General features: G+C 47.7%; 1 protein-coding gene across 1 annotated transcript; it reads left to right on the forward strand.

Moving 5' to 3' along the window:
- The first annotated feature begins 2,323 nt into the window (after positions 1 to 2,323).
- LOC140847437 (melanoma-associated antigen 10-like) lies at positions 2,324 to 4,826 on the forward strand. Its single transcript, XM_073227754.1, has 2 exons — positions 2,324 to 3,115; positions 3,259 to 4,826. The coding sequence occupies exon 2, from the start codon at positions 3,273 to 3,275 to the stop codon at positions 4,362 to 4,364; it is 1,092 nt and encodes a 363-aa protein (XP_073083855.1). The 5' UTR covers positions 2,324 to 3,115; positions 3,259 to 3,272; the 3' UTR covers positions 4,365 to 4,826.
- Positions 4,827 to 15,716: the final 10,890 nt, after the last annotated feature.

Here is a 15,716-nt window from a genome sequence, read left to right on the forward strand (position 1 = left end):
TGTTATTACATTTCTAGATTCAAAGTTGGTATTCTCTGGAAGCATGATCTCAAAAGATATTGGTGTTCTGAACGACTGAGTGGGCCTTTTAGTTCAGGCTAGTACTTGGTGTGTTTTGCACATCATCCTTTTCTGGTCCTGGAGGTGTTATATATTATTTCTTTGATAATTTTTTCCAAGTTTTCTCTGTTCTTTATGGAACTTCTAATCGATGCTAGAACTGCAGAATTCCATATATCATGTCTCATGTTTTTCATCTTTTTGCTTGTTATGTTCTGGAGGGATTTTTACTGTCTTTCGTTGTTTGATTTTTTTTCCCAGCAATTCTTTACTTGTGAGAGCTATCTTACTTTCTTTTTTTTCCCAATGTTGCTAAATAGTGAAATTTCTGCTTTTTAATCATTTTTTACATTAAGCATTTGTTTTCCTGCTGCTTAGCATTAGAAATCTTAAGCCTTCAAGAGTCTGCTTTCAGGCTGTTTGTATATTGAATGCTCGCTTTAGTAAAATTCAGCCATCTGTCCCATTTCTGTACCCTCTGGTGCCTTTTCCTCTCTCAGGTGTTCATCAAGAACTGTTGTCAGGAGAAGGCATGTATAGGTTGAGATTCAGTATATAATAAAGCTTAGCTTTTCTTCCCTTGGATCCTTGGCTGGCATTTTAATGGGTCTGGCCTAAGCCAACGCATGAAGCTCAAAATGTGGACTGTCAAGCATCAGCTAGACATGTGAGGGTTTGGGTCTAGTGACGTAGAAGCGAATGGAGGTGAGAAGTGGTCCTCATTTCACACAGGGTAGATGACCCGCCTACTCCATGTGTCCCTACAGTCTTGGTTAGAGTAGAGTAGTCAAGAGTTTGTTGATTTAATTGCCCCATTAAAACCTCAGCCTCTTGCCAGCGTGCAGGACGCTGTGGCGGGCAGAAGCTGCTTATGCCCTCTGTTGGCTTTAGATGCCCCCATCACGCCCCACGCCCAGCTGCGTACCTAGTACCCATTTGTGAGAGGTGGTCCACGATGGACTCCCATTTCGCCCCGAGGCGCTGGCGGCGCGGAAGGGCGTCTCTCCCTTTTGATCTGCTGGGAGACAACCGCGCCTCGGCAGACAGGCAGCTGCGCGCGGCTGGGGCCCCAGCGAAGCTGCGGGTGCTGGGGAGCGGCTTCCGCCTGCGTCCGGACTCGCGGAGGCGGCTCCGGCGCGGTGGTCCTTCCTCTCCTGGCGGCCGGGAAAGGACAGCTGGTGAGGGCTGGGGCGGCGGGGCGGGGAGCCTTCCCCCAGGGCGGGACGGGTGAATATGGGTGAATGTAGTAACCACATCGTTTTTTCATGTGAAACCTTCGTAAGAGTGTATATCAATAATACCTTAAGAAAAAATGTAAAAAAATTTATAATACTCCTCTGTGGCTGTGTCGATAATTCCGGAGGGTAGCAGTGGGTGGGGACAGGGATAAACGGGAAACGTCTGTAACTCCCTCTTTATGTATCAGTACCCCTAACAGTGCTCTAAAACGTTCATCTTTACAAAAACCGGGCAATATGCACAACATCATCTGAACCACAAACACACGCGCATACATTATCTACATGTATGTTTATATGCATATATGGACACACATACTAAGTAGAGAACGGAAATGTCTTTCTTGCAGCGACAGAGGGTGACTGAGGGAAAATCGCGGCACTCCACAGGGCCATGATGCGCGGTGAGCCTGAGACCCGAGGACCTGCGCAAATGCCCTGCACCCGCTCAGCCTCTTCAGGAAACATGAAGTCCACACACAGAGTGCCTCAAGTCTGGCTGCTTGTGAAGACACCCACCCCAAGGGAAGGGGTGCTTCCTCCCGGACCCTCCCCATGGCCAGGGGCCCTGCAGCTTTCCAGCTCGCCTCTGTGTCCCCACACTGGCCCCCAATTCCCTGAACCACCGACTTCCGACCCCCAGATACCCCCACTCGTCACCTTGCCTCACAGCTCCCCACCATCCCCAGATCCACATCCCACGGCTCCCGCCCCCCCAACTCCCGACACCCACCGCCACACATTCCCCCATGCACCCAACATCCGAACCCCCACATCCCCCCTTCTTCCCCCTACTGCCCCACCTCCCCCCATCCCACCACCACACCACGTCCACTAAGGACCTGGGGAGGCAGAGCCCTGGGCCTCGTGAGCCGCGGCAGGTGGGAGAAGGCGGGGTTTAAGGGAGGCCCAGGGGGCGGAGCGAGGAACGCCCGGAATCCTTGTGCGCTCCTCCTGGCAGCCTCCAGGGGACGCTCCGACCCCGCATCCGGATGTGACGTCATTAGTCTTCCTCCAAAGAGGCCTGAGGGACAGGACGGCCTCGGTGTCAGACGCCGGATTCAGGTCACCCGCAAGGGCCCCAGGTAGAACCTGGGGAAGGCCTGAGGGCCCCCGCCCAAGAATCCAGGGGGGCCATGCCATTGCTCAAAGAGGCCCTGGGAGGGTCCTCAGGCTGGGCACCGCCTCCCACATGCCATACCCATGCCCCCGCCCACCATTTTGAATTATGAGCGTGAAGGCCTTGGTCTGAGGAGGGAACCCAGGTGGGCTGGGGCGGGGGCCAGACACACCGGGAGTCAACAGGAGGCCAGGAGGGAGGGCCGAGGGCGCCCCCAGAACCCACCTCAGGTGCAGTCATCAGCCCAGGGAACCCCCGGGTTGGTGACCCGTTGAGACGACCGCAGACGTCCCCCAGGGGTGTGTTAGGGCAGGGAGGGCCCTGGTCTGAGGGGACGGCCCCGGTCAACAATCACAGGATCCCAGGCCCTGCCCGCGTTGGGGGTGAGGACCCTGAGGGAGGAGGGGAAGGGGCCCCAGACGAGCCGCCCCTGCCTGTCAGCCCTGACTTCCTCCTCCGGGCCTCAGAGGGACTGGGGACTGGGACCGGCTTAAGGAGCAGGGCCGCCCTTGGGCAAGGGACCGCCCCTCCCGTCGGCACTGCGAGCCCCGAGCTGGGATGGCAGTCCTGGCAGCGAGGTGCCCCTCAGGCCCTCTTTCAGGGAATCCAGGAAGCGGCCGGTGAGGAAGGCGTCGGTGTGAGGCACGTGTCCTGAGGTCGCAGACCCGCAGAGGCCCAGGCCAAGCCAGGAGTCAAGGTGGGGCTCCCGACCTCACCGTGTTCCCAGGGCTCTCCTACCCCACACAGCGGGTCCCCGTCGCCCAGGCCTCCGACGCCCCCTGTCCCCCCGGGCGCCAGGGCCCGCAGCACCCACCTCCTGCTGTTTCTCCTTCCCTCCAGCTGCTCAACAAGTCATGGCTGGTCCTCCCCCGAAGCGACGGCGCTACCTGCCCGAGGAAGGCCTTCCGACCCTCACGGAGACCCAGGGCCTCGTGGGTGCACAGGACCCTGGGGCGACAGAGGAGGTTGCTTCCTCCTCCTCCTCCTCCATGTGCTCCGCCTCCTCCCCCTCCTCCCCCTCTTGCTGTCCTGTTATCTCAAGCGGCGAGGAAGAGGTTTCTATGGTCTCAGCAAGCCCGAGTCCCGTTCAGGGCCCTGAGCGTGCCTGCCCCTCCCCCACTGCCTCTGCCTCCGTGCCATCCACACAATCTGATGGTGGCTCCGGCAGCGCAATGGAGGTGGGTCTGGGCACTTCACAGGTCCCTCCAGAAGGCAGCTCCTTTCCCAGTATCATGATTCACGACAGGGCAGCTCAGCTGGTGGCCTTCCTGCTCCTCAAGTATGTTGCCATGGAGTCGACCACGAAGGCGGAGCTGCTGGAGGTGCTGGTCCTGGATCACCAGGACCAGTTCCCTGTGATCTTCAGCCGGGTCTCCAAGTGCTTGCAGCTGGCCTTTCGCATCGACGTGGAGGAAGGGGATCCCAGCGACCACTCCTACATGCTCGTCACATCCCGGGGCCTCACCTACAGCTGGCAGATGAGCCAGGAGCAGAGCCTGCCCATGAGCAGCCTCCTGCTGTTTCTCCTGACCATAATCTTCATGGAGGGTGGCTCAGTCCCTGAGGGAAAGGTGTGGGAAATGCTGGGTGTCATGGGGATATTTCCCGGGAGGGCGCATGTCATCTTCGGGGACCCCAGGGAGCTCATCGCCCAGGTCTGGGTGCAGGAGCAGTACCTGGAGTACCGGCAGGTGCCCGACAGGGATCCCGCTCGCTTCCACCTGCTCTGGGGCCCCAGGGCCCACATGGAGACCAATGCACTGGAAGTCCTGCAGTTTTGGGCCAAGGTCAAAGATAGCACCGCAAATGCCTGTCTTACCTGGTATGAGGAGGATGTGGGAAATCAGGAAGGGCCAGGCCAGGCTAGCATTGCCACCACAGACGATTCTGCCGCCATGGCCAGTGCAAGTTCTAGTGGAATGTCCCCTGGCTTCTGCTCTGAGTGACGTCAACGCACCCTGTCCCCTCTGTGTTGTCAAAGGCCAGTCAGTGAATGAAGCGGTGGAGGGCCAGGCCAGGGCAATTTATCTTTTATTTTTGGCATTTTCAGATGTTACTTGTTTTAGAACGTTTCTTACCATCAGAATTGAATTGTAGATTGACATTGCTCACATATTTATTGCTGTTTATCTGGTTGATTAGAAATAGCTTCGCTATTTTGTGAAACAAGATGGAAAACCTATCATACTCTTTGTAGCTTGTAACTTCCCATGACATTAGAACAAGAATTTCCTTGGGAATGGCAACAAATTTAGCAATGAAATAGAGAAATTAATTTAAATGGTTAATTTTTGTATTCTCTCATAATTATTAGTCTATAGTTGTATGAAAAAAGATATGTATCTAGATTTTCTTAGCTTGTTCAAGTATGTAGAAGAAATTAAATAGTAATAAATGACCTTCCTGCTCCCTGGCTCATTTACTCTCCCAAATTCCCTGAGCCTCTGCTCACTGGAATGCCCTGTGTTAGCGGTGGGCCACTGGGTAAGCAGGACACCCACCCCCCTCCACGCACCCACCTAAGAGTGATAGTCTTAAGAGCTGGTGTCCTGTGAGGAAGGTGGGAGGAACCTTTAGTAAAGGAAGGGGTGAGCAGGCACGGCTACAGGGGAGGGCGTGCAGCCCCCATGCCCTGAGCTGGGCCTTCTGCAGCTTCGGGTGCTGCCATTCCTCCTGTGGGATCCAGTGCAGCGAGGCTGGGTGGGGGCAGAGCCAGACCGGTGGATGGATAGCTTAGGGGTGAGAGGCAAGGCTGAAATGCAACGTTGCTCTGATTAGTCCCTTTCAGGTCTAGGGCAAAGCTGGTGAGGTCTCCTCGGGGGCAGCAAGGGGGTTGCCCTGGGCTCTCACCCCAGTGCCATTGAAGACAGCGCCCGCCACCCTAGGTGTCGCATAACCATCACCTACAAGCATTTGCAGAGGCATAAGGGTCCCGCCCCTTGAAGTGATGCCCAGAAGTCAGTGTTGCGCCGTCTTCTCCCTGGCCTGGGAGGGCGAGTACTGAGTCCCTGGAAACGACACTGTTATCGGTGGCCCTGAGTTCCCTTTGACCCATGGTAAGCAAGGGTAGAGGTCCATGGGGATGAGATGAATCAAAATCGGTGATTTGAAGGAAGAGAAGCTGCCCAAGAGGGAAGAAGTGGGAGTCTGACTTCCGTTGTGGGAGCCTGTAGGATGTTGCTCCAGCTGGGGAGGCGACCCGGCCCCACAAAGTGAGTGAAATATCCTCCGGGAGGAAGGTGGGCAGAGCTGCAATTTGGGGTGAGTGCATGTTCAGTGGCCAGTTGAGCGGCAGCTTCCCCAAGGTGTCATGGGAAGAAATCCTTTCCCGAGGAGCAGGTGTTAGAGGCTGGAGCCCAAGAAGACGAGAAAGGACCACTCCTAGGTAAAGAGCCCATCTGTGCCGGGGTCCGTGTGTTCAGCTGGGGCACAAGTGTGCTATGTGACAGAAAGGTCAGGCTGGATGGGAACTGAGGAAAGGCCGTTGCATTTTGCAATGAGCTTATTAGTTACTTGGCAACAAGCTGTTCTTTTTAATTGTGCCTATCATTCCAGAATTCTCTAAAATGTTCCCCTTGACGTCCTTGCAATGGGAACACCTCAGACATATAATCCACATGCAATGAGGTTCTCTTATTTCAGTAACGAAATTACCTTGAACTGAGTCCAAAAACAACCAGTTTTACGTGAATTTCAAATCTAGAGTGACTCATGTTAGAGCAGGGTTCCAGTTTGTTCAGGTTCTCATCTGATCGTATTTTATCGAAGTTCTTAGAGCCTAGCCACACTTTTAAAATTTATAGATTTTATAGAATTCACATGTATCTAATCCTAGGAATTTCAAGCCTTGCAGCAGTTGGCTAATTGCTGCATAAAGCTTTCCAAAATAACATTACTAATTATATTGTACAGTAAATGAAATGCACAAACATGGGGATTTGAAAATGTAAGTGCCTATTTTTTCAATTCAATGGGTGATGATTTTTAGGCAATTTCTGACACATTTATCCCCAGTTCTGTGACTCCCATTCTAAGAAAGTAAGTGGTATTAAAACTATCTGCATAATGAAAACCACATTATAATACAGAGAATCACGCAGCAGGATTTGTCTAAATGGACAACTTTTCAGTAACAGCCATCTGGCAAGTAGCAGCACTAAGAGTCGGGGGGATGTGCTGTTTACATCATCTGTGAATCAGATGACCTATAATCTTAAAAAAACAGGGCTTTTCTATTAGGTGAAAGGAAACATAGTTTTATCATTTTCGGACTGAGTTTTGAATTTCTTTTTAATTCAGAGTTACAAACTGCATCTGGTAGGAAGAAAAAGAACATGAAAATGGCCTTCATCTGAGTTTTATAGGCATGGTATTAAAATGTTTGAATTTTCCACTTTAACAAAGCTATGTTCACACAAGTATCATATCACTCACAACACACAGATGTGTAACCGGCATATGCATACAGGTCAAAGTTTATCTAGAAACAGATAAAGGTTCGAAACTGAATTTGGCAGTTGAGACTGCCGTTCCTGGTACTCTGTTACTGTCACAGAACAGCTGAGCCACCCGCCTTCTCCCCTGAGGGCGGGCCCCCCCGCGGGCCCCCCCAACCTCCTCTTGTTCCCTCTACCTGATCTTTTCCTTCATTTCTGCCTAAGTCTTAACCCACCAACGACACTAAGCTAACGAGTCTTCTCATCCCTATTAATGAGAATAAAAATAGATCTTATATAACCTTGAGGACATAATGAACGTCAAAACTCGTATGTGAGTTTCGTAAGGCTATGAGTGGCAAACTCTGAGAGCTTTTCACTAATGCTGTCTGCTCCCTCTTGTATCTGTGCCAGCAGTTCAAGCTGGCTTGGGTTCTCTGTGTACCTTGTTCAAGTCACACCTAAACTCAAGTCAAGTAGAAGTAAACCAGATATTCCGTTATAGATTGTTCCGGGGACAACGTTCCGCCACCTCTGCTTAGAAATGACAATTAGTTAAAGGGTCTATGATGAGGAGACCCCATCCGAACGTAATGAATGCTGTGGGAGAGCCCTGTTCCCACCTAACCCAAATCGTATCCTGCCTTCAAAACTCAGCTCAAACAGCACCTCCCCTGCTTTCTCCCCCTCATCCTGACACCTGCTGCCTCAGAACTTCCATCAGTTATTGCCACCACTCATTTTAGTCCTTAGTTATATTCCATCTTATATTGTTATTTAATATTTCATCCTGGGATTTATTTTAAGGTAGACTTAAGCTCCTTAAAAGTAGGGCCAGTGTCTTAGATGGTTCTGCATCCTCCACAGTACCTCACACAAGCAGTGACTGTATACGGTCAATTGTGGAAAGCATGAATTAGGCACCAAAAGAATGAAATAACGTTGAGCTCTGCGGAGTGGTTACCCTCTTCACCTAACCTGCTTGCATTTCCACCACCTGCTCATACTCTCCTTTTTCACCCCTCCAGCTCTTGCCCGTCGTGAGCTCCTTAGGCACCGCCCGCACTGCAGGAGCCTGGGGACGTCAGAACACCATTTGTTTGGGCTCCCAACTAAAGGCCAGGAGGGGGCAGTACAGGAGCTTTTTCCTGAAGGAGTGCGTGTTTCCTGTACAGGGCAGACCCAGCAAGAGGAGGAGCTTCGGGGCGTCTTCCACAGCCCCAGGAGCCCTGCCGACAGAGAGGCCCGGGTCAGGGTAGCGCGGACCTGCATGCGGCTTTCATCTCTCTGATGTAGAAAACTGCGTTTGGCTTCTTTCTTTGCTATTTTAAACAGCTACATGCTGATGTTACTGCCATGTCTATTTCCCTTTTATGGGGTTATTTATTTTACTTCCTGTAATATTTTATCTATTGCTTTATTCTTGGAAATGAAGAACAGGGCGTGAGTTAAGGGGATAGTTTTATGGAAATAGCTTGACCCCAAAGAGGGGGGCTGCAGCGGGTTTTGCCTCCATGTAAGCTCCTTCCCTGGTGTCACAGGTAGGACCTTCATCCTGCCACACTTACTGCCCTTGCCTCAAAAATCAGCTTACCGGGAAAAGCTGACAGCGCCCCATCCACCCTCAGTCATCCATTCTTCCTGGCAGGTCAGCTAAGCAGCAAACTGAAACTGACACCTGTTCTGGAGTTGCAACAAGCAGCTCAGGACGACTGAAGGAACATACCACTCTCACGGAACACAAATAAATAATAAACAAAACGTTACAGTAACCCAAAATTCCATGATGCTCACTATATATACTATTCATATTGTTCAAGTCTCTCAAGCAGTTTGTATTATGTCCAAGAAAGAACATACATTCGTATCAGGGGATAATCCTTTCGAATTCATCTTAGAGCAAAACTCAGTGTACCTGAAGATCCCCATAAAACTCCTTGGCAGGGGCGCCACAGAGGGCCTTAATGAAGTGGTTTACCAGTCTTATTCTACTGGACACTCTAAAGTGCGTGGCATAATACTATGCCACCAATTTCTAGCAAACGTTATTTCCCCTTTGTTCCTGGGTTATATTTAATATGAAATCAAGCTTTGGAGGGAAGAAGCTAGAGTCAAAAGTTCCACTCCTATTCCCAATTACCCGGGAAAAGAAAGAAAACAAAGAGGCCTAAGAAGAGAGATTACACACTCAGTATAGGAAACTAAGTTAAAACTGAGAAAACAATCAACCATCATATGCAAACAGGACGAGTTAAAAGGCTGTGACCCTACAGTGTCTTCAAAATGGCCTGAGAAAGGGACGTAGGCAATGAGAAAGTTTACTTTAGTGTAAGACTGCCTTCCAGGCTAGCCAATGCCACCACTACATTCTTATTTCTGAAACCACTCATTTAATCAACAAAAATATATTAAGCATCCACTATATATGAAGCACCTTGCTATGAACTGAAAGTACAATGATTAGTATGACACATCCATCAGACTCAAGGAAAAGATACAGAAAAGAAAAAAAGACTTTAACGACCTTTATGGAAAATACAATATATGCATAGTCTAAAATCTTCCAGTGAAATTTTTTGGTAACAATTTCTTTTGGAACTCAAATACCACGTTATTATTTACTGGAATAAAAACATCAAAGATGCTTAGTTCTCAAAAGACACCTTCTCTTTACTAGGGAATTTAAGGAGGTACTCATTCTCAGGGTCACGCTAGCACTGGCTCCGCACTTGCACACACCTGAGAACACACGCCTCCTTAAATTCTGTGCCCCAAGGGCCTCACTCCCTTCACCCTAGCCCTGGCCCTGCTCTCCACCTCTACACTCACTCTCCTCCCGGTAGACAGCGAGCTACTTAAAAAAACAAAAATCCTTAAAAGCATCATGCTAATAGCACACTGGGATTTTCTATAAAATGCTAAGAAGAAATCTGACACAAATGGCTTGAAGACAGACCAAGACTTTAAGACCCAATGGTAGATGACCATATACTAGACGCAGAACACTTCTAGACATCTTTCTGATTTGCAGTTAATAACCACCTCAACCCCATACACCCCCAGCCCCTGATTTATTTTTTCTTCTAATTAGGATTTTGTTGGACGAGAGAAAATGTATAGACTATGCAAGAGAAAGTCTTAAAATTGTGGAAAAATGTAATAACATGCTTCTTAAAAAACATTTTTAAAAATTTTTTAAATAATTTGCATTTTTAAAAAACCTCCACTTTAAGGTTTTTCCCAAGCTACCTTCTTTTAAATAAAAAAGATCCAAACATAATCCCCATGTTTCTGAAGCATACGAATAAATGTGTCTACTCAGAAATAGCCAAGTACACTCAGCAATTAGCAAATAAGAGTTTATGTTTTCCTACCTCCTCCGGCAAAAACAACAGCAATAAATGGGCAGGCACCCCAGGATGATCATGCTGCTCACACTAAGCACAAACATCTGGAACATCTGGATATCCTCTGTTGGGGTAAGTACATCCTGTTACTTTTATGACTTAAGCAAGAGACGCAAATCTGAGCTCTTTCACAGAGTCTTTATTAAAAAACTATTAGTTAATAAAGTAAAATAAGGGGGTATTCTTATATGACAGGTAAATATCACTGCTAGTCTGTAAGTAGCAGGCGTTTATGACATGCTCTTGATTACACATCCTCCAATGGAAGTCTTCATGAAATGATCCTACTGCTTTTGTTATCAGATTATTATGATTCATACTATGCATTTCTTCCCATGGCCTAAATGTGTTTTTTTCTCTGGACACATGTTATACACCCTAGAGCACTCAAGGAGTGAATTTATCTATGAATAGTTAACTTGATGAAGGAATGGCTTCTTAACTGTTTATTTCCAAATTATAAAACATTAAATTAAACCAGAATTCAAAAATTTGCAGGTGAATAAGCATATTTTATTCTTATATCAGTTTGGAAATACATTCTAATATGATGGGGGAATTGTAAGTCATGGTTCAATTTTTACCTCTACAAGAACCAAATGTGTCTTCACACATACGTAAAGACTACACTGATGAATGAATTATAAATACCACGTGACAGTGTTAACATGGTAATACTATATTCATGATCAGGTTTCAGTTTCCATTTTTAATACTAGATGCTCATCACAGAGCTGTAAATCGAATAGGGACTTTATTAACCTAAGGCATTGTTTTCATGCATCCTTTTGTCATATTTGTTAGTGTTTAATCATATCAAATAAGTCTATCATGGAACCAACCGGTAATAGGTCCCCACTATCCAAATGGAGGAGCCAAAACAGATGGTCTAGTTCTCAAAAATTTGTGGAGGAAAAAAGTTTTAAGAACCTAATTCAAAAACAATAGAAAAAAAGAGAAACTAATAAAGAGACTTTAAGAAGAAACATTCAAGTCTACAGTCACATACTGACACACTGAAGACAAATTAAATAGGAAGAATTCTCCTCAGGAAGAGAAGATGGGATAAGTAGAAGATGAGATAAGGCATGCCCAATGCTGTCTTCTCCCAGGCGTTGAGAATTACATTTCACAGGGCCTGGAATCTTTGGGACAAGAGAGATGATAACTAAAGCAAGAGAAAAGAGACTAATTTCAAATCGCCAAAGTTACATTTAAGGGCTAAGCAAAAACTGCTCATGAATAGAGGCCTAAGCACATCAGGACTTCCTACAGGCAGTATTGCTGTAGGGCTGGTGGCCCCCTTGAAGCGGTAACCTGGGAGATACGAATTTAAACTTAAGCCACTGTGAGCTGTTTTTCAGATTTTCTTAAATAGAACGATAAGAAATGTAAGAGGATGAACTTACCATCTTTTAAAGGGGCAAAACATCTGAAGCTGCTGGTCTGGGATGATGAATAACAGCATTTCTCTCTCAAACAGTCACTCTTATTAAGATCTTTTCTCTCCCTGCAAGGTTTCGCCGCCTGACTCCCCTTTGGAATGCATGCTTTTGGAAACAAAATCCAAGAAAGAGAATCAGCACAGTTAATAAGAACTTTCCCTAATGAAATAATTACTGCAGGACAGAAAAAAAAAGAAAGAAAACCATTTAACTTGGGCACACTTAAGAGATTGAATGGCGTATACAAATAGTGATGAATGCTGAAAAAGTAAGAGCTAAGCAAAAAATTACCAGAAAGTTATTTAACATAACATTTTCAATTCTAGATGAACTGCAGAAAAATATAAATTGTTAACAGATCACTGGTAAGTTAGTTTTAAGTGAAGGGATGGAAAACGATATTTCATGAAACTAATAGGGAGAAAAAAGCTTGTGTTGCAGTGCTTGTATCAGACAAAATAGACTTCAAAACAAAGAAAGTCACAAAAGACAAAGAAGCACGTGACATAGTGATAAAGGGGTCAATCCTACAAGAGGATCTAACTGTTAGAAATATCTGTGCACCCAACACAGGAGCACCTACATATGTGAAACAAACACCAACAGAATTAAAGGGGGAAATAGAATGCAGTGCATTCATTTTTGGAGACTTCAACACACCACTCACACCGAAACACAGATCAACCGGACAGAAAATAAGTAAGGAGACATAGGCACTGAGCGACACATTAGAACAGATGGACCAAACAGACTTCTACAGAACTGTACACCCAAAAGGACCAGGATACACATTCTTCTCAAGTGCACATGGAACATTTTCCAGCATAGACCACATACTAGGCCACAAAAAGAGCCTCAGTAAATTCAAAAAGACTGAAATTCTACCAACCAACTTCTCAGACCACAAAGGTATAAAACTAGAAATAAATTGTACAAAGAAAGCAAAAAGGCTCACAATCATGTGGAGGCTTAACAACATGCTCATAAATAATCAACAGATCAACAACTAAATTAAAATAGAGCTCAAACAATATACGGAAATAAATGACAACAACAACACACAGACCCAACTTCTGTGGGACGCAGTGAAAGCAGTTTTAAGAGGAAAGTATATAGCAATCCAGGCATATTTAAAGAAGGAAGAACAATCTCAGATGAATAGTCCAAAGTCACAATTATCGAAATTGGAAAAAGAAGAACAAATGAGGCCTAAAGTCAGCAGAAGGAGGGACATAATAAAGATCAGAGGAGAAATAAACAAAATTGAGAAGAATAAAACAATAGAAAAAAAATCAATGAAACCAAGAGCTGGTTCTTTGAGAAAATAAAATAGATAAGCCTCTAGCCAGATACTAAGAGAAACAGAGAATCAACACACATCAACAGAATCAGAAAAGAGAAAGGAAAAAACACAATGGACCCCACAGAAATACAAAGAATTATTATAGAGAATACTATGAAAACCTATATGCTAACAAGATGGAAAACCTAGAAGAAATAGACAACTTCCAAGAAAAATACAACCTTCCAAGACTGACCAAGGAAGAAACACAAAATCTGAACAGAACAATTACCAGCAACAAAATTGAAGCGGTAATCAAAAAACTACCCAAGAACAAAACCCCGGGGCCGGACGGATTTACCTCAGAATTTTATCAGACACACAGAGAAGACATAATACCCATCCTCCTTAAAGTGTTCCAAAAAATAGAAGAGGAGGGAATACTCCCAAACTCATTCTATGAAGCCAACATCACCCTAATACCAAAACCAGGCAAAGACCCCACCAAAAAAGAAAATTACAGACCAATATTCCTGATGAACATAGATGCAAAAATACTCAACAAAATATTAGCAAACCGAGTTCAAAAATACATTAAAAGGATCATACACCATGACCAAGTGGGATTCATCCCAGGGATGCAAGGATGGTACAACATTCGAAAATCCATCAATATTATCCATACCATCAATAGAACAAAAAGGTATTCTACAGTATGGCAGAATATATTCATAAATGACAGATCCGATAAGGGTTGACATCCAGAATATATAAAGAGCTCATGCACCTCAACAGACAAAAAGCAAATAATCCAATTAAAAAATGGGCAGAGGAACTGACCAGACAGCTCTCCAAAGAAGAAATTCAGACGGCCAACAGACACATGAAAAGATGCTCCACATCACTAGTTATCAGAGAAATGCAAATTAAAACCACAATGAGATATCACCTCACAGCAGTAAGGATGGCTACCATCCAAAAGGGAGGGAAGACAGGGAGGGAAGGCGTGTCTGGGGTCACTGAGGGAGGGAAGGCGTGTCTGGGGTCACTGAGGGAAGGCCTTTGGGGTCACTGAGGGAGGGAAGCTGGGGTACCCAGAGCAGGCAGGCTCTAGGTGGCCAAACATCTGCTGGTCTGTTTGGAACACTCAGACGTGGAAGAACATGAGGTGGGTGCCAACGGGTCTCTGATAAAATAGGACTGAGCCTGCGGTGAAGCACCCAATATATACCGCAGGACAATATATGCCGAAGCCCAGAATCCAGTGCTGAAAAGGGAAGGTGCCAGAGAGGACCAAATCAGGAAGCGGGAGGCCAGAAACTCGAGGGAGCAGAAGCCAAACTACCCCGCCACAGGGAGGAAACTGGGCTCCGGGATGGAGGCAGGCCGCCAAGGGGCAGGGGGGCTGGAGCCGAGTGTCTGGGACAGCTGATTGGAAAGGGCCAATGCAGGTGGTCCCCAGGCCAGCACGTCTCGGGCAGTGAGAAGAGGTTCTATGGGGAGGAAATGGCACTAAAGACAAGCGCATTGTGATCTACAGAGGGACGAGATCTGGAGGCAAGCAGAGCTCAAGGGGAGCGTGCCAAGCGCAGCAGAGGCGCGGGGCCACCCGAGCACACGTCGGCACTGGGGGCCACCATGGGTCTGAGTGGCTGTGGCTACCACCGAGGTCGAGGAGCTGCAGGAGCTCTCCCGCACTGCTCAGCACAGCCTGACTCTGTGGACAACGTGACCCCAGGGGCAAGACTACAGGACTCTCTGTTTGGGCCCAACTCTGGTGTGAGCAGCACCGACCAAGCAGCAGGAGCAGATGAGCCGATGGAAGAAACCAAGTGGGGTGGCTTGGTGTGGGAGGGGAACGCGGGGAGAACGGGCGAGACTAGGATGACCCGCCCGTTGAGACCACCACCCCCGGGAGGCACAGGCCCCCAGGGACCCAACCGCCGTGGGCGGACTTGGTGGAGGCCACACTAGGACTAAACAGGGCCTGGCCCTTGAGCAAAGCAGAGAAGCCAGCAACAGGCCTCCCCCGCCTCTAGGGGTGGGAGTGGGCACGGGATCATGGATTCCCAGCCCAGCTGGGGCCCGGCCTGTGAATGAAAATGGGTGCCTGGCAGCACATGGGAGCCCCCTCTGGGAACGCCAACCACACCGCTCCAGGCTTCTCCCAAAGACTGAAGTGGGGCACCCCACACCCATCCCCTCCCCCACTCAGGGCCAGGGCTCCTCTACAGGCCGGCCGGGAGCCACCTTTGTGACATCGTGTGGCAGCCAGAGGATGATGACCTAAGCAGTGGGTTGCCCCCCTACCAAGACCTCTTCCAGAGGGAGATCCTTCACCCGACTGGCTCAGACAGAATTTTTGAAACGGACAGCCTGACGACTTCCATCCGCCCAATGAACCTGTATGGATTCAGCAAAATATGCCCTGACGACCCTTGCGCGTGCTCTCCAGGGAACAAGAGGATGATGGTAAAGCAGAAGGTCCTTCCGTTCCCCGTGTTGTGTCACTCCCACCCCTCCTGAGTAGACCCAGGGGACCGTCACACGCAGAGGGTTTAGCTCCCAAGGGTGACTTTTTTTCCTCGTGAGACATTACTTACCGAGAGATGAGATGGTATGGATGGATCCTCAGGTTACACTACAGCCCCTTAGAGACAACCTGCAGGTGTGACCACAGGCTGAGGCCAGTTAACCCCAACTAGCGACAGTAACACCTTAACCGCTG

Source organism: Manis javanica, chromosome X (genome assembly GCF_040802235.1).
Source record: "Manis javanica isolate MJ-LG chromosome X, MJ_LKY, whole genome shotgun sequence".
Lineage (NCBI taxonomy): Eukaryota > Metazoa > Chordata > Mammalia > Pholidota > Manidae > Manis > Manis javanica.

Coding starts and splice junctions, on each gene's coding strand:
- LOC140847437 (XM_073227754.1), top strand. CDS start 3,273: ATGGCTGGTCCTCCCCCGAAGCGACGGCGCTACCTGCCCGAGGAAGGC.